Raw genomic sequence first — 19,688 nt, forward strand, 5'->3', positions numbered from 1 at the left:
GATTGCCCTGGCTACTTGCATAACAGCAACCCCCACGGTAGACTTGCCCACGCCAAACTGGTTAGCGACGGACCGGTAGCTGTCTGGCGTTGCGAGCTTCCAGAGGGCTATGGCCACTCGCTTCTGGACAGTCAGGGCTGCCCGCATCCGGGTGTCCTTTCGCTTCAGGGCAGGGGACAGCAACTCACACAGTTCGAGGAAAGTCCCCTTCCGCATGCGAAAGTTGCGCAGCCACTGGGATTCATCCCAGACCTGCAGCACTATGCGGTCCCACCATTCCGTGCTGGTTTCACGGGCCCAGAATCGCCGTTCAACAGTATCAACAAGACCCAGTGACAGCGAGATGTCCTGGGCGCTGGGTCTCATGTTCTCAGAGAGGTCGGAGCTAGTGTCCGACTTCATGCCGTCACGGTAGTGCCGTAGCCTCCTCTCATGATTGATCTGCAGCTGCCTCTGGTACAGGTGGAGGAGAAGCTGCGAGGCGTTGAGAACTGCCACAACTGCAGCGATGGTCGCAGCGGGATCCATGCTCGCACTGCTGTGGCGTCCGCGCTGTCAGTAATCAGAAAAGCGCGCGAACTGATTTCCCGCCGGCGCTTTCAGGGAGGGAGGGAGGGAGGGCTTGAGTGACGGACGGATGACGACAGGCGCCCAAAAGCACCCTCGACACATTTTTTTACCCAGAAGGCATTTGGGGCTCGACCCAGAATTCCAATGGGCAGGGGGGACTGCGGGAACTGTGGGATAGCTGCCCACAGTGTACCGCTTCCAATGTCGACGCTTGCCCCGTTAGTGTGGACTCACAAAGTCTCACAAAGTCGAATTACTGTCCTTAGTGTGGACACACACGTTCGACTTAGTAATATCGATTCCACATAGTCGAATTAACTAAAATCGAAGTACTCTCGTAGTGTAGACAAGGCCTTAGAACAACGCTTCCTCAGCTCTTGTCCCCTAGTGCCCCTCCTCTACTTGCGCTACATTGATGACATCTTCATCATATGGACCCACGGAAAGGAGGCCCTTGAAGAATTCCACCCGGACTTCAACAATTCCACCCCACCATCAACCTCAGCCTGGACCAGTCCACACAAGAGATCCACTTCCTGGACACTACAGTGCAAATAAGTGATGGTCACATAAACACCACCCTATAACGGAAACCTACTGACCGCTATACATACCTACATGCCTCCAGCTTCCATCCAAGACACATCACACGATCCATTGTCTACAGCCAAGCCCTAAGATACAACCGAATTTGCTCCAACCCCTCAGACAGAGACAAACACCTACAAGATCTTTATCAAACATTCGTAAAACTACAATACCCACCTGGGGAAACTGAGGAAACAGATTGACAGAGCAAGACGGGTACCCAGAAATCACCTACTACAGGACAGGCCCAACAAGGACAATAACAGAACACCACTGGCCATCACATACAGCCCCCAGCTAAAACCTCTCCAGTGCATTATCCACGATCTACAACCTATCCTGGAAAATGATCCCTCACTCTCAAAGACCTTGGGAGGCAGGCCAGTCCTCGCTTACAGACAACCCCCCAACCTGAAGCATATTCTCACCAGCAACTACACACACCACACCACAGAAACACCAACCCAGGAACCAATCCCTGTAGCAAACCTCGTTGCCTACTCTGTCCCCATATCTACTCTGGCGACACCATCAGAGGACCCAACCACATCAGCCACACCATCAAGGGCTCATTCACCTGCACATCCACTAATGTTATATATGCCATCATGTGCCAGCAATGCCCCTCTGCCATATACATTGGCCAAACCGGACAGTCCCTCCGCAAAAGAATAAATGGACACAAATCGGACATCAGGAATGGTAACATACATAAGCCAGTAAGTGAACACTTCAATCTCCCTGGTCATTCGATTACAGATTTAAAAGTCACTATCATTGAACAAAAAAACTTCAGAAACAGACTTCAAAGAGAAACAGCAGAACTAAAATTCATTTGCAAATTTAACACCATTAATCTGGGCTTGAATAGGGACTGGGAGTGGCTGGCTCATTACAGAAGCAGCTTTTCCTCTCCTGGAATTGACACCTCCTCATCTATTATTGGGAGTGGACTACATCCACCCTGATTGAATTGGCCCTGTCAACACTGGTTCTCCACCTGCGAAGTAACTCCCTGCTCTCCATGTGTCAGTATATAATGCCTGCATCTGTAACTTTCACTCTATGCATCTGAAGAAGTGAGGTTTTTATCCACTAAATAAATCTGTTAGTCTTTAAGGTGCCACCAGACTCCTTGTTGTTTCTGTAGATACAGACTAACATGGCTACCCCCTAATAAGGGGACAAGATACTTTCAAATCTTGGTGGGGGGGGAAGGCTTTTGTTTGTGCTCTTTGTTTTGGGGGTTGTTCGCTCTTGGGACTAAGAGGGACCGGACATCAATCCATGCTCTCCAAATCTTTCTGAACAAGTCTCTCATATTTCAAACTTGTAAGTAACAGCCTGTACGGGGAGACTTTGGCAAACCAGTAAAGTGCCTAAAACCACAATGGCTTATTGTTAAAAAGCAACCTAGTCAGCAAGCTGTAAATTGGCCATTCAACAAACTCAGCTTGACCAAGGCAGGAGGGGCAGGGGTTTTGGGGTGCCACAGAAAGGGCAGCTTGACCCCGCGTCCTTCCTGATAAGAATTATGTTGAAGTTGCTGATACATGCATTTTAAAAGAGCAGGAATGTCTATTGGGGTCTCAGAGCTGCAGACTCTGGAAAAACCCACACCTGGTTAATCAATAATCAGAAGGAACCTCTTGCTTGAAACTGCTTACTTAACAAGGTTTCTTTAAGGGACATGTCATTCTATTACTAATGTATAAATAAGGGGACTCCTTTGGGGGACTCTTCGGGACTGGTCTCTCCCTCTGGATGCATCTTGTGTTCCCCAGCAGAAGACGGGCTGCCACTGTGCCACTCGAGAGCCACACTCAGCTTTGGTAATTATCAAGGGTTGGAGGTGTTTTACTAATCTTGTTGCGGACGTGTGTAAGTGCTTGAGTCTAAGTAAAGTTTAGTTTTAAGTGAAAGCACTCGTGTTGTCCTGTTTGTGCCAGCCATCTATCGGTCGGACGGCCGTGTCTCCTCTGATTTATTTCCTGACACCTCCTCGCACAGAGTTAAATTTACCAAGAGCTTTGGGTTGAAAGAACCCCAGGTAACAAGCCAGGCAAGGCGTGTTAGGTTTATCTTTGTCTTCTCAACTTGTAAATATTCCTCTTGCTAGAGGGTTTACCTCTGTTTGCTGTAACTTTGAACCTAAGGCTAGAGAACTTGTGGCACCTTAGAGACTAACAAATTTATTAGAGCATAAGCTTTCGTGGGCTACAACCCACTTCTTCGGATGCATATAGAGTGAAACATATATTGAGGAGATATATATATATACACACACATACAGAGAGCATGAACAGGTGGGAGTTGTCTTACCAACTCTGAGAGGCCAATTAAGTAAGAGAAAAAAAACTTTTGAAGTGATAATCAAGATAGCTCAGTACAGACAGTTTGATAAGAAGCAAGTGTGAAAATACTTACAAGGGGAGATAGATTCAATGTTTGTAATGGCTCAGCCATTCCCAGTCTTTATTTAATCCTGAGTTGATTGTGTCTAGTTTGCATATCAATTCCAGCTCAGCAGTCTCTCGTTGGAGTCTGTTTTTGAAGTTTTTCTGTTTTAAGATAGCCACCCGCAGGTCTGTCATAGAATGGCCAGACAGGTTAAAGTGTTCTCCCACTGGTTTTTGAGTATTATGATTCCTGATGTCAGATTTGTGTCCATTAATTCTTTTGTGTAGAGACTGTCCGGTTTGGCCAATGTACATGGCAGAGGGGCATTGCTGGCACATGATGGCATATATCACATTGGTAGATGTGCAGGTGAACGAGCCCCTGATGGTATGGCTGATGTGATTAGGCCCTATGATGATGTCACTTGAATAGATATGTGGACAGAGTTGGCATCGGGCTTTGTTACAAGGATAGGTTCCTGGGTCAGTGTTTTTGTTCAGTGATGTGTGGTTGCTGGTGAGTATTTGCTTTAGGTTGGGGGGTTGTCTGTAAGCGAGGACAGGTCTGTCTCCCAAGATCTGTGAGAGTAAAGGATCATCTTTCAGGATAGGTTGTAGATCTCTGATGATGCGCTGGAGAGGTTTTAGTTGGGGGCTGAAGGTGACAGCTAGTGGTGTTCTGTTATTTTCTTTGTTGGCCCTGTCTTGTAGGAGGTGACTTCTGGGTACTCGTCTGGCTCTGTCAATCTGTTTTTTCACTTCAGCAGGTGGGTATTGTAGTTTTAAGAATGCTTGATAGAGATCTTGTAGGTGCTTGTTTCTATCTGAGGGATTGGAGCAAATGCGGTTATATCTTAGAGCTTGGCTGTAGACAATGGATCGTGTGGTGTGTCCTGGATGGAAGCTGGAGGCATGTAGGTAAGTGTAGCGGTCAGTAGGTTTCCGGTATAGGGTGGTATTTATGTGACCATCGCTTATTAGCACAGTAGTGTCCAGGAAATGGACCGCTTGTGTGGATTGATCTAGGCTGAGGTTGATGGTGGGATGGAAATTATTGAAATCATGGTGGAATTCCTCAAGGGCTTCTTTTCCATGGGTCCAGATGATGAAGATCTCATCAATGTAGCGCAAGTAGAGTAGGGGCGTTAGGGGACGAGAGCTAAGGAAGCGTTGTTCTAAGTCAGCCATAAAAATGTTGGCATACTGTGGGGCCATGCGGGTACCCATAGCAGTGCCGCTGACTTGAAGGTATATATTGTCCCCAAATGTGAAATAGTTGTGGGTGAGGACAAAGACTCCAATGAGAGACTGCTGAGCTGGAATTGATATGCAAACTAGACACAATCAACTCAGGATTAAATAAAGACTGGGAATGGCTGAGCCATTACAAACATTGAATCTATCTCCCCTTGTAAGTATTTTCACACTTGCTTCTTATCAAACTGTCTGTACTGAGCTATCTTGATTATCACTTCAAAAGTTTTTTTTCTCTTACTTAATTGGCCTCTCAGAGTTGGTAAGACAACTCCCACCTGTTCATGCTCTCTGTATGTGTGTGTGTGTGTGTATATATATATATATATATATATATATATATATATATATATATATATCCTCAATATATGTTTCACTCTATATGCATCCGAAGAAGTGGGTTGTAGCCCACGAAAGCTTATGCTCTAATAAATTTGTTAGTCTCTAAGGTGCCACAAGTACTCCTGTTCTTTTTGCGGATACAGACTAACACGGCTGCTACTCTGAAACCTAAGGCTAGAGGGGGTTCCTCTGGGCTCTTTGAATCTGATTACCCTGTAAAGTTATTTTCCATCCTGATTTTAAAGAGAGATGATTTTTACCTTTCTTTCTTTAATTAAAAGCCTTCTTTTTAAGAACCTGATTGATTTTTCCTTGATTTAAGATCCAAGGGGGTTGGATCTGGACTCACCAGGAATTGGTGGAGGGAAAGGAGGGGGAATGGTTAATTTCTCCTTGTTTTAAGATCCAAGGGTTTGGATCAGTGTTCACCAGGAAATTGGTGGAGAAGTCTCTCAAGGCTACCCAGGGAAGGGTTATAGTACTTGGGAGGGAGATATTCGGGGGGGGGGGGGGGAGGGAGGTAGAAAGAGTTTCCCAAATAACTCATAAATAATTTGGGTGGTGGCAGCAAAAGCAGATCTAAGCTGGTAGTTAAGCTTAGAGATTTTCATGCAGGTCCCCACATCCGTACCCTAGAGTTCAGAGTGGGGAAGGAACCTTGACACAGGGCCAGTACAAATCTTTTCAGGATCAGTAGACTTTTTCAAGTATTGGTCATGAACAGGGTGGGAAAAATAGCAATTTTGTGTTCCATTTTCCTTGAAATATTTACTTTTGCAAAACTTCATCACAGAGTTGTGTATTGTACAACACTTCCTGCACTCCAGGCCACTTCTCAGAAGCCAAACCAAGTCCGGAGCATGGAGGACTGTCTACATCTTTTATTATCCCTCCGACAACACAGCAAATTGTAGATTTACATGGTCACTGCTCAGATCCATAAGCAAAGCTGTAATGCCCCATGCTTGGCAAAAGCAGTATTGTGCTCCTGTAAACAGTAAAGTCTTGACACACTGTTGGTGCCTGACCCTCCTGCTGCACTTGCACCTCTATCACGGAAATAGTGAGGGTATGTTAAAAATGGTATGTGGAGATTTTCTCATGGGCAGTTCTAGCTCTCCCCTTCAAAATCAATGCTCTTGTGTTAATAAACAGAACAGATCTGCTTAACCTTCCTATCCACACCAGACTAACTCCATAGACTTACCAACCAGCACCATCCTCCTCCTACCCACTCACCTCACCACAACTTAATGAGTTCAGGGATGTGCCCCTGGGTCAGGACCTGGTGCATCACTGCTACCTGACTCCTATTCATTTGTGCACAGTGTAAGCCACATATGAACCTGGAGCACCTCAAGTCTCAGAATCATACCAGATTCCTTCAGTTTGGGGTTCTGATCAGGCATCATTCCATAGAGGGTTAAAGGATAGACAACTCAGCAGGAAGTGGGAGGTAATGGAACACACAGCCCAGAATAGAAGCCAGACCGGAGTTAAAATTTTGTTTTAAATTATTTTAATGACTTTCTCCCCTCAACACACCGTCCCTACCGCTTTGTTCACAGAGGGGTTGCATTGAGAAATGCTAACCAAGTATCAGTGGCAAAGCTTGAAATGCAAATACTATTACATCTCCCCGTAGTCAGGTTCAAATCAGCAACAGATACACTAGAGGGTAGGGATCGGATACAGAGGGACCTAGACAAATTAGAGGATTGGGCTAAAAAAAACCTGATGAGGTTCAACAAGGACAAGTGCAGAGTCCTGCACTTAGGACGGAAGAATCCCATGCACTGCTACAGACTAGGGACCGAATGGCTGGGTAGCAGTTCTACAGAAAAGGACCTAGGGGTCACAGTGGACGAGAAGCTGGATATGAGTCAACAGTGTGCTCTTGTTGCCAAGAAGGCTAATGGCATTTTGGGCTGTATAAGTAGGGGCATTGCCAGCAGATCGAGGAACGTGATCGTTTCCCTTTATTCGACATTGGTGAGGCCTCATCTGGAATACTGTGTCCAGTTTTGGGCCCCACACTACAAGAAGGATGTGGAAAAATTGGAAAGAGTCCAGCGGAGGGCAACAAAAATGATTAGGGGTCTGGAGCACATGACTTATGAGGAGAGGCTGAGGGAACTGGGATTGTTTAGTCTCCAGAAGAGAAGAATGAGGGGGGATTTGATAGCTGCTTTCAACTACCTGAGGAGGGGTTCCAAAGAGGATGGAGCTCGGCTGTTCTCAGTGGTGGCAGATGACAGAACAAGGAGCAATGGTCTCAAATTGCAGTGGGGGAGGTCTAGATTGGATATTAGGAAAAACTTTTTCACTAGGAGGGTGGTGAAGCACTGGAATGCGTTACCTAGGGAGGTGGTGGAGTCTCCTTCTTTGGAGGTTTTTAAGGCCCGGCTTGACAAAGCCCTGGCTGGGATGATTTAGTTGGGAATTGGTCCTGCTTTGAGCAGGGGGTTGGACTAGATGACCTCCTGAGGTCCCTTCCAACCCTGATATTCTATGATTCTATGAACAGTTTAAGTGTTGAATACTCAGAATTCAAGTACAAGGCACTTTACGCAAAAACCCTATAGCCATGCTACATCTTGTGCTGTGATCATGCGAAAACTCATAAGCTAAGGAGGACTGGGACAGTCAACACACAGATACAAAATCCTCAATGAAAGCATGCAGTGCTGGAGAAAATGGTGCTGGTGGCTGAACTGGGGTACCTCTCCCTCTGAGTCTATAATGACCAATGCCCGTGTAGGTCCAGTGAGCACTGGATTATAAGAGAGGTCATTTTGGCTGGGATGCAAGACCCAGGGCTTAATCACCTGTGACATTTCTCATAAGAATATGGAGCAATCTCTAGGTTCCTGGCCAAACTCCAATTGAGTATGTACAATCTGCCTCCCAAACGCCCTCTACAGTGTCATTCTCTTTGGTTACTCTGCACTTTTACTTCCTGTCCTAAACTGCTGCCCAGGGCTGGCATGCAAAGCTAAGCAGGTGCTGTGCTAAACATCTGCCCCCAGGGGAAGCGAACGCCCGGGGCTCCCAGCGGAAACGTGCTATCCGGGGGCATCGTGCAACCGCGAGCTTCAGCTCCCCCCTGAGACAACGAGGGGTTAAACCCTCTCCCTCCAGCGCTGCACAGACGTCAGTGACCCAGGCCTCGCCCGGCGGGCACGTGTCCCCGCCCCAGCCCCCCAGGATCTGAGCCATCACCCGCTAACTGGCTCAGCTGCATCCCCCGGCCGGCCGGGTCCCCGCCGCACCGAGGGGGAGCGGCAGAGAGAAAGGGCCCGGGCGGGCCGGTGGCAGCGTTGGGAACGGAACCCAGGCGTCCGGGCTCCGCTGCCGGGCCCAGGGCGCGTGGGCTGGGGTCCGGCCCGGCTAGGAGGCGCGAGCAGGGCGACCCCTCCCAGGGACCGCCCCCCATGGCAGGGACAAGCCGGTTCCATGCTACTCACCGCTCCAGACCGGACACCGGCACAAGACTCATCCGCCGCCCCGGGCCCACTCAAGGGCTGCAGACCCCGCCCCCTCGGACGTGGCCTCAGAGCCTGGACCTGCCCCTGGAAGGCGGGATGTCGCTCCATTGGGCAACGCGATCCGCTCCCGGGACGGGATGGGCGCTATTGGTCAGTGTGGCAAAGGCCCGCCCCCAGGCCCAGCTGGAAAGCAAACGAGTCCTTAGGTGCTGCCGGGCGACCGTTTTGCGACACACGCTGGAGCTGTCTTGGCTGTTGTCCCGCTTCCGAGTGCAACCGGGCCGCTGAGATCGACCGTCCTGAATTAGCATGTTCGGGGCCGCGGAGGAGGATGACGCGGATTTTTTGTCCCCTACAGGCGGGTGAGCGCCCCTGGGTGGGTCTGACCACCCCTTCCCCCCCCCCCCCCCGCGGGGCGCCAGCAGCTCTCCCTGCTCGCTCGCGCTGGCTCCCTGGCCTCGGCCCCCGACGGGCCTGCCTGAGGTGACCCGCGAGCCACAGGCCTAGGGGCTCCTGCTGCCCGCGCCCGGTATTCGCCGCACGGGGTAGTTGCAGTCATCCCCGTTGCCCTGCTTCGCTTCCTGTCCCAAATCGCCGACCGGACACGGGCTCTGCCGGGTCGTGGGGCTGGCCCTTTCCCCCGACGAGTGACTGACAGCGGGGGCCGGGCCGGGCCGCCGCCTCCTCCTCCCTTCGTGCATGGCCCTTGGCGACAGGCCCCCGGCTGGCGGGGCTGGCCGCTCCGGGACAGCTCGGTGGCACAGTCGGCTCCGGCGTGAGGCTGTCGGTCGGGCCTCTAATAGCGGAGTTGTACCGAGGTCGTCCTGGCGCCAGCCGTAGTGTCGCAGCATCGCCGCAGCGCTAGTAATCCTTCGCGAGGGGCTGCCGCGTTAGCATTGTCCTTTCGCTACTGCTTATAAAAACAGCCCGTTAGCAACTTGAAACTGGAATCTTAACGCTCTTTGCCTTCATTTTGGCTGACTTGCCTTTCTGCTCTCCAATCTTAGTTGTTGGTGTAAGCCTGGTGGGTGGCCAGAAGGACCCATATAATGTATTTGTGGATTCCTGAAATTCGGGCAAAGGAAGGAGTGAATTTGGCAGCCAGTTACTTTGACAACATGCTTTGTAGGGAGATCCTTTTTATAATGAAGTAACTTCTCTCAAAGCTTCACTCTCTAGTCCAGTGTCTATTACAAATACAGTATTTATCTGGAGATGGCCACAGTCCATTTGAAATGACTAGTCTAGGCAGGCCATAAGTGTAAGCTTGCTATAAATGGAATTGCAAAATGCACACTGCTTCAGTGCATTGAAATGGTAGGACACTTTCATTCAACTTCATTGTAAATGTTTGACATCAGAGTAAAGTCTGTAGTCCTGTTCCACTGTGTTTCCAAGGGTTGCATTAGATACTGTAATCAGAGGAGTATTTTGAACAGTTGTCTTTCGACATTCCTGACTCTGGGGAAGAAAATGACTGGTCATGCTGGCTTTCATAAAGTAGTTTAGAAGTGAAACTACAGCTAAGGGGTGACTTGGAAGAATTCTTGTTTAAATGGCTAAGAAGTCCATAATGTTGACTCTTAAGTGATAAAGGAATGTATTTCAGCCTCCTGTTTTAAGGCTGCTTTTGTGTAGAAATCTCTTAAAATATGCTAAGGAAAAACATTCATGAGTGGCAGGATCCTGTTTTTAGAAACTATACAAATCTAAGATTATATAGGCTTTTTCATATGATGCAGCTTAATAGTTCTAGCAGTTGCTCTGGGATCATTGATCTTTACTTGAAAAAGTCCATGACTTTCACTATTGCTTCATGCTGTATATGCATTATATCCATTCAGAACTAACTAAAAGTGGTAGTGAAGCCCTGCTCTTTAAACTCTGCAGGGAGATTTAGGGCCCTATGTCTTTGAGTTCAGACTATTGTGAATTGCTGGTGCAAGGTTGTCATGAAATAAGAAACTACAGGTCAAATTTTGCAAGTGGAAAAGTGCTCTTCAGGGAAAGAGTGTGTTAATAAATAAAAACTGCGTTCTCAACCTGGCTCATTATTAAATGTGGCCTTTCAGTAAGTTGGGCTACAAAGGAAGCAAAGAGCTCATGCTGCCAGTCCTCATACAGCAGCAGGACTTCTGTCTAACCACTAACCAGGAGAAGGCAGCTCTGGTGCAGTCAGAGCAGTATCATTTAAGTACTCCTCCAGGGCAGACAGAACTATTTGAGAATATAATGTTGTGAAATACCCTCCTTATTTTAAATCCCATACTAGGGAAATCTTGTTGGTACCTACAGTGACCCTTTGTGTTAGAGATGGGCAATGATCCAGAATAATTGTCAACTGAAAGGTAGAGAGATAAGGTAGTTGGTTTGGCAGTGCCAGTGCTGGTCACTGGCTCCCAATGGAAAACAATTGTCTTCCCCCTGAGGAGAAAATTCTTAGAGGACCCCCTTGTTGTATGAGACAATATGGTCCAAGGGCCTGTGACTTGGGAGATCTAAGAATGCCTGTGTGTGTGCCCCCAACCCAGGTAGTCAGACTTCCACTAGCTCTGCTCCAGCTAGCTCACTAAAAATAGCAGTGTGGCGGTGGAGCCTAGGTGGCGGCTTGGGATAGCTACCTGAGCTCAGTTGGTGGGGTGGGGTGTGTGCACTTGGAGTTAGGTGGCTAGCCTGAGCCATTGCCCATGCCGTAATATCCACTGCACTATTTTTAGCACACTAGCTCGAGAGGAGCTAGCGCAAGTCTGTCTACCTGGTCTGGAGGCATGCTCCCAACTACGGTGTAGTCATACCCTCAGTTTCTCTGTGCCTCCATTTCTAATCTGTCCAATGGGGATAATAGCACTCTCTCTCCTATCTCACAGGTGTGGTTGCATGTAAGGATAATGCACTGAAAGACTGAGGTGCTCAGTTACTACAGAGATGGGGGTCACACAGGTATGATAGATACATGCTAGATTGAGAAAGGAAAGTTCCATCTATCATGACATCTGGTCTTTGGCTTGGCAGTTCCAGTGCTGCTCACTGGCTCCCAAAGGAAAAAGGAGTAGTACTAGATCCCTCTAAAGCAAATCCAGTATGGTTGATGCCCTTATTTTCCAAAGTGTATCTACTCACAAATGTCTCTTTATTCTAAAGGTCATTTGAGTTTATTTTATAATTCACTTTTATTTAGGTTTCAGAGTAGCAGCCGTGTTAGTCTGTATCCACAAAAAGAACAGGAGTACTTGTGGCACCTTAGAGACTAACAAATTTATTAGAGCATAAGCTTTCGTGGGCTGCTGTAGCCCACGAAAGCTTATGCTCTAATAAATTTGTTAGTCTCTAAGGTGCCACAAGTACTCCTGTACTTTTATTTAGAGTATCTATCTTCTCCCTGTGTCCTGTAGCCACCCTTACATGCAGAGCTGGATCTGTGGTGCTCACAGTTTCCTCACAGAAAAACACTATGGGGTTAAGTCGACCTAAATTACGCAACACCAGCTACATGAATAATGTAGCTGGAGTTGCTAAGACCCACTAAATCGATCCCCAGTGGATCAATCACTGTAGTGTACAGTAAGTGTAGACAAGCCCATATATTAGAAGACCTGCTGCTGCTTCCTTATTTTCAAAAGGAAGTGGAGTCAGGCGGGTGTGATGGTCTTGTGATGAGGTTAATTGTGAGTTTGCAAACAAAGTTAACTTGTGACCCATCTAAGTTTCTCTTCCATTTTTAGTTTTTGTAGATTTAAAAAAAAAAAAAAAGCTGAACACTAATCCCCTCTTCCCACAAACTTCTCAAGTACAAATGGCAATCAGATGTTTGTAATATTCTACTTAGAAGATCACATGTGCTTTCAGAAAATCACTGCTGTGGAAAAAAAAGTGCTGTTTAAAATCAGTTTCTACTACTGCTGTTCCTGTGGGGAAATATGCTGAGGTGCTACATTTCACAGAGAGCCGCAATAAAGCTTGGGCTCACCCCAGAATTTGTAATAGTGTTAGAAAAACAGTGTTCAGAAAATGACCTTTCAGAGCATGCTGTCGGAAACATGGAGCCTGGAATATCTTTGTCAGGAAATCTGTGAGTTTGTTTTCACAGAGGTAGTTTGATTTTATAGACATTCTCTTGGGCCTTGGCTACACTTGCAAGTTACAGCGCTGTAAAGCCTCCCCCAGCGCTGTAACTCACTCCCCGTCCACACTGGCAGGGCACTTGCAGTGCTGTATCTCCCTGTGTACATCGCTGCAGGTACTCCACCTCTCCGAGAAGCATAAGAGATACAGCGGAGTGGCTATGACTCTCTCCTGTGAGTGTGTACCAGGAATCAACCTGCAGTGCTGTAATGATCACCTTGTCAAGTGGCCAATCCTCTCCATTGTTGTGACCGGCTGCAGGAATGCGGAAGTGCCGGTTTCAAAGCTCGTACCAGAGAAAAAGCAAACCGTTTGCTGTTTGCGTTGAGTGAGTGAATGAATGAGCAGGGGGCCGGGAGTTCGGAACTTGCAAAATAGAGTGCTGACACGCTCCAAAAAGCACTCTCTCTCCCCCCCACACTCCCTGTCACGCTCCACCCCCCCCCCCCCTGTTTTGAAAAGCACGTTGCAGCCACATGAATGCTGGGATAGCTGCCCATAATGCACTGCTCCCAACACAGCTGCAAATGTTGCAAGTGTGGCCACGCCACTGCGCTGTCAGCTGTCAGTGTGGACAGACTGCAGCGCTTTCCCTACTCAGCTGTACGAAGACAGGTTTACCTCACAGCGCTGTACAGCTGCAAGTGTAGCCAAGGCCTTGGTGGAAGCTGAAACCTCACAATCTGTACTTAAAACTGAACCTCAGCCATAATACCACACTTTCAGTTGCAATTCAGAACAAACCTTTTGAGTTTCTGATCTCATAATGAACTAATAGCTCTTTTTTTCTATTATCCATTTAATATGGAAGTTCACTAAAATGAAGGAAGTCTAGCAATGTTTTCTCTCTAAAATGCAGTATGAAATAAAGTTACAGTATAAGCCAAATCTTCTTGACCTTAGTAATAGACTCAAGTTCTCAATCTGTTCAGCTTAATAATAAAAGGTTGGTTGCAGTCTATAAGTCTCTCTGTGGGGAACAAATATTTGATAATGAGTTCTTTAATACAGCAGACAACGTTATAAAGATCCAGTGGCTGGAAGTAGAAACTAGACAAATTCAAACAGGAAATAAGGTGGCAGTTTTTAAATCAAGATTGGGTGCTTTTCTAGAAGATATGCTCTGGTTCAAAATTATTTTGGGGGAACTTCTCTGGCCTATGCTATGCAGGTCAGATTAGATTATCACAATGGTTCCTTCTGCCCTTAGAATCAAAGAATATGAATGTGATAAAAATAAAAAGAAAAGAATTGAACTTTTAGGGCAGGAGTGGTGTCGAAGAATTCAGTAAAATTCTAATCTTATTGCTGGATGTTACTTGGGCAGGAAAAAATATCTTTTTGCCTTTTCTCTGATGTAAAAAGTTATCAAGGCTGTACATTTTATAGTTTGCTGGACTGTGCTCCTAAACACCCTTTGTTCCTATGTTTCTTAAACTGTGCATCACAATACCAAAGTACACATTAAAATACATTAAATCATGAAGTTTCCTTGCTTTGATAGATTTTTTTTTTTTTTTTTTCCCAAGGAGCAGGAAACAGACTTAAAGTATGTAGGGCTTTCATTCATGCAATTGAGATGTCAGATGTTAAACTCTAAATCAGGGGTCGGCAACCTTTCAGAAGTGATGTGCGAGTCTTCATTTATTCACTCTAATTTAAGGTTTCGCGTGCCAGTAATACATTTTAACGTTTTTAGAAGATCTCTTTCTATAAGTCTATAATGTATAACTAAACTATTGTTGTATGTAAAGTAAATAAGGCTTTTAAAATGTTTAAGAAGCTTCATTTAAAATTAAATTAAAATGCAGAGCCTCCCAGATTGGTGGCCAGGACCCGGGCAGTGTGAGTGCCACTGAAAATCAGCTCGCATGCCGCCTTCGGCACCCGTGCCATAGGTTGCCTACCCCTTCTCTAAATGAAATGTGCTGGAGGAGGGAAGCGTTGCAAGCCTAGACCACAGCAGCATTGTGGAAGAGAAGTAGTAGTGAAACTGACTAGAGTAGTTCAATTGTGAAACTTCAAAGTAAACCTGTAGTATGAAAGATGGAAAGTAAATTAGATCCACACTCTTCCACCCTTAGTTCCCTAAGGTGGTGGTGGTAATGCAGTCAAGAAAAAACAAGATTTTTAATATTAATTAAATCTAATTTTTAAAGAGGTATTTCTTGCACACCAGTTTTGTTTGGAAATAGGTGTACATTAACATCTGAAAATGAGGCTGTCTTCAAAGACTGAAAGCAGCTATGCGTTAAATTCTTGATACAGTAATAAGTATGCTCTTACAGTTTTTTTAGGGATGAACACTACGAATAATAGGGGTTGCTCACATTACATCGTACTAATATTTACTTAACCATAAAAATAAAATCATATCCATTCGATAGCAGTCTTTAGCCATTAGCCAGTGAACTCATAGAATCATGGGATGCAGAGTCCTGCACTTAGGAAGGAAGAATCCCATGCACCGCTACAGGCTGGAGACCGACTGGCTAAGCAGCAGTTTTGCTGAAAAGAAACTGGAGATTACAGTGGATGAGAAGCTGGATATGAGTCAGCAGTGTGCCCTTGTTGCCAAGAAGGCCAACGGCATATTGGGCTGTATTAGTAGGAGCATTGCCAGCAGATCGAGGGAAGTGATTATTCCCCTCTATTCGGCACTGGTGAGGCCACATCTGGACTATAGCATCCAGTTTTGTTCCCCCCATTACAGAAGGGATGTGAACAAATTAGAGAGATTCCAGCGGAGGGCAACGAAAATAAGGGGGCTGGGGCATATGACTTATGAGGAGAGACTGAGGGAACTGGGGTTATTTAATCTGCAGAAAAGAAGAGTGAGGGGGGATTTGATAGCAGCCTTCAACTACCTGAAGGGGGGTTCCAAAGAGTATGGAGCTAGGCCGTTCTCAGTGGTGGCAGATGACAGAACAAGGAGCAATGGTCTCAAGTTGCAGTGGGGGAGGTCTAGATTGGATATTAGAAAAAACTATTTCACTAGCAGGGTGGTGAAGCACTGGAATGGGTTCCCTAGAGAAGTGGTGGAATCTCCATCCTTAAAGGATTTTGAGGCCCGGCTTGACAAAGCCCTGGCTGGGATGATTTAATTGGTGTTGGTCCTGCTTTGAGCAGGGGATTGGACTAGATGACCTCCTGAGGTCTCTTCCAACCCTAATATTCTATGATTCATTCTGATTCTCTTTATCTAGATTGCTGCTGTTTGGGTTTATAGCACTCAAAGGGAATGCTCTTAATCCCTTCTCTGCTTTCTTAAAAAACTTGTGTTTAAAAAATGCTTTACATCCTTAACTCCTGTATCTCCATTGTCTATAAATGTCTGCAGTTGAGGGCCCTGGGGTATATCAGTGTGCATCCTTGCTTATATGGAGCAATTCAGTTTTGTTGTTCTCTCAATCTTGAGTACTTGTGGCACCTTAGAGACTAACAAATTATATATATATCTTCCTACTGTATGTTCCACTCTATACATCTGATGAAGTGGGTTTTAGCCCACGAAAGCTTATGGCCAAATAAATTTGTTAGTCTCTAAAGTGCCACAAGTACTCCTAGTTCTTTTTGCGGATGCAGACTAACGTGGCTACCACTCTGAAATCAATCATGAGTGTGTATTAGGTTTGGGGAAGCATAACAAAATGGATGTTCTCTATAATCCCCACTACAAATAGTTAAAATGATTTGTGCATCTAAAACTCCAGCTTTTTCCAAATTTAGTGATCAGTTAGTCAATACTAAGCTATTTTATTTCAATCCAACTGCAGGTCTCTAAAACAGCAAATGACACTTTTATCTTGGTATAATTTAAAGTTAGCAAATTCCCTGTTCTTTAAAAAATCAAGAAAACTGTCCCATAAACAAAATTAATGATTTATTTTCTCTTAGCAGCGCCAGATTGGCCTCTCTCTTTGGATTGGATCAGACAGTATCAGTCCATGGAAATGAATTCTTCCAATATACAGCACCAAAACAGCCTAAAAAAGGCCAAGCAGCAGCAAGTAAGTATCTGGTGTGATGAATGTGTGAATTTTAGCAATTTTTATTATTCTTATGCATGCCTCAGTTTCCCTCTGGGCTTTGCAGCACTATGCACTGAGTGTGAAGAGAAGGGATGGGACAAAGTGTTAACAAACTGAACAAAGTCTACACATGTGACGGGAAAATCTAGAATATACAATGGAAACCCCAGTGCCCGGAACATTCACGCTTTGCAACCAACACCTCAGAGGAAGGAGATTCACCATCTTACTCTGCTCTCAGGGAAGCAGAGCAAAGGCCCTGAGCTGGAGACAATGCTGTTAGGTGGCTGTGGTAAGAGCTAAACTCACAGACACATGGCTCTCATGTGGGGCTAAGACAAAGGAATAGAGACAGAAAGGAAGCAAAGATGCTTGCTACAGCAGCATGGCTCAAGAGTGCCTTAGAATTTGCTGTGTCTTAACCTTTGCTTCTCTGTAGACCTAAGGACTTTCAGATTCCTTATCCCAGGTGACTAACAAATTATTACATTGCTTTGAAAAGGCTGCCTGATGTTGCTGCAAATACATACTGAGAGGCATTGCTCTGAGAAAAGGTACAGAACATGTCTCATACAGTTGTCTGTCTTGGCTTCCGGGAGCCCCTAAGAGGGATTGCAAGCACCCAAAGGCCCAGTTTTGGAGCTGTGGAGGCCATGGGCTTGCCCCTCTGGAATTGTGTGGAACCTTGGAGTCTGGCACACTAAAGGGGTCCCTCCCAAGGGATTGGTTACAGGCTGGGGCATAGATCAGACCCTGTGAACCCATGACAGCTGGGTTACACGCATGAATAGCAAACCCTCTAGGCATGTGTGTTGCTGGCTAGAAAAGAGAACTAAGGCCAAGACTAACAGCAAACTAACGTAGTCTTTTAATGAATAACCTACAGCAGTAGACAGGGCCTTTTGTATTTTAAGATACCTTGGAATTTGCCACAGTCTCTTGCAATAAAATAGTGCTCAGGAGTATAAGCTCTCACTTAAAGTTTACAGTCCTCAAGGTGCTAAAGAGAGCATTGAAAATATTAACTAAATGTAAATAAATTAAAAAAATCCAAGGTTGTCTCATAGTTTCAAGCTGTCTGCAGACTCAATCTGACAACTCTGAACTGCCCCAATTGTCTCAACGGCCTGGTAACTATGAAACTTAGAGCATGTCTACTCTTACCTCCGGAGCGATCAATGCAGCGGGGGTTGATTTATCGCGTCTAGTGAAGACTCAATAAATCGACCACCGAGCGCTCTCCCGTCAACTCCTGTACTCCACCGGAGCGAGAAGCGTAGGTGGAGTCGACGGGGGAGCGTCAGCAGGCGACCTACCGCAGTGAAGACACAGCGGTAAGTAGATCTAAGTACGTAGACTTCAGCTATGTTATTCATGTAGCTGAAGTTGCATAACTTAGTTCGATTTCCCCCCCCCCCCTCCACCCCCCGACCAGGCCTAAGACGGCAATTTAAATTTCAATGTTAACTCTTTCATTGCTGAGTAGTTCACCAGAAACATCCGGCTAAGGCTTGAATCTTGAAATGCCAGACTATTTTCTGTTTTCTCAGTTACCAACTGCCAAAACTTTAACACCTTCTCCTGACAACTTTGCATGGTTCTGAACTGTTAATACATAAATCTGCTTGCTGCAGATTGAGGCCTAGGCCAGAGAACAGTGTCTTCATGCTGCCTAATACCAATAATTGCTGCTGTCAGCTGATATATAATGAGCTGCTTCAAGTTGGCCCAGGTCTGTGTTTCAATGGCTCTTTGCAGCCCTCTAACTTCGTGCCGTGTTCTCCATTATAAACTCTTAAGGCGTCTATAATTCTGCTTAGCTTGCTGTTGGGAAATCCTCTTCTTGAACCAGATAGCAAATGTGGATAGCTTTGTTTCCATTAGTTTATCTGTATTGGTTGGCTAGCTGCTAGTAAAAACATAAGGTGTTTTGAGGCGTTAAAAGTGCCTGAAATAGCCGAATTATTAAAGGTGCACACATTTTACTATGCATGTGCCTTTGCACTGAGCATGCTGAAGGTCATGTTTGTTCTTCTGACTAGGCTGGGTATTAAAGTGAGCTCTGCTCTTTGAGGTCCAGAAAACCCTGTCTTGTTATATTTCAATATTCTGCCTGATCAGTTGAATCATGTAGAGCATCAAGGTGTGCATGCACATCAAGTTAGTGTCCTGCCCACCAGAAATATGAGGTTCTAATTTCCTCATCAGAGAGCAGCAGGCCTTTTTTTTTTTTTTTTTTTAAAGGTGCATGTTCTTGTTTTAAATCACTTCAATTTTTGATGGGACCAAAATGTGTATGCTAAGGGCCAGATATTTAAATGTGTCTAACGCCTATTGACTTCAGTGGGAGTTAAGCACTGATAGTTGGGCCTACAAATTTATTCTAACTGTGAATTTAATTGTAAAAAGTAGTTCATAAGATGTCACAATAACCTGCAAGAACAAATATTGATGGGAAAAGTTGCGAAAGGGAGACTCATCGATTTTAAGGTCAGAAGGGACCATTATGATCGTCTAGACAGACCTCCTGCACAGCACAGGCCACAGAATCTCACCCACCGACTCCTGTAATAAACCCCAAACCTATGTCTGAACTATTGAAGTCCTCAAATCATGGCTTAAAGACTTCAAGGTGCAGAGAATTCTCCAGCAAGTGATCCGTGCCCCATGACGTAGAGGAAGGCGAAAAGCTTCCAGGGCCTCTGCCAATCTGCCCTGGAGGAAAATTCCTTCCCGACCCCAAATATGGTGATCAGCTAAACCCAGAGCATGTGGGCAAGACTTACTAGCCAGACACCCAGGAAAGAATTCTCTGTAGAACTCAGATCCCACCCCATCTAACATTCCATCACAGGCCATTGGGCATATTTACCGCTAATAGTCAAAGATCAATT

At 45.8% G+C, this 19,688-nt stretch overlaps 2 protein-coding genes across 2 annotated transcripts in view; one reads left to right on the top strand and one right to left on the bottom strand.

The window, feature by feature from the left end:
• Positions 1 to 8,687, bottom strand: part of SLC31A1 (solute carrier family 31 member 1) — a 75,331-nt gene extending 66,644 nt beyond the window's left edge. The window contains exon 1 of the mRNA XM_065418738.1: positions 8,621 to 8,687. The gene's annotated coding sequence lies outside the window, so the exon portion shown is untranslated. The remainder of the gene's footprint in view (positions 1 to 8,620) is intronic.
• A 187-nt stretch (positions 8,688 to 8,874) lies between these two features.
• The window catches only part of FKBP15 (FKBP prolyl isomerase family member 15), a 79,299-nt gene continuing 68,485 nt past the window's right edge, over positions 8,875 to 19,688 (top strand). Inside the window, exons 1-2 of the mRNA XM_065418704.1 lie at positions 8,875 to 9,003; positions 16,661 to 16,773. Coding sequence (XP_065274776.1) covers positions 8,951 to 9,003; positions 16,661 to 16,773 — 166 coding nt within the window. The 5' untranslated portion in view covers positions 8,875 to 8,950. The remainder of the gene's footprint in view (positions 9,004 to 16,660; positions 16,774 to 19,688) is intronic.

This window comes from Emys orbicularis, chromosome 18 (genome assembly GCF_028017835.1).
Source record: "Emys orbicularis isolate rEmyOrb1 chromosome 18, rEmyOrb1.hap1, whole genome shotgun sequence".
Lineage (NCBI taxonomy): Eukaryota > Metazoa > Chordata > Testudines > Emydidae > Emys > Emys orbicularis.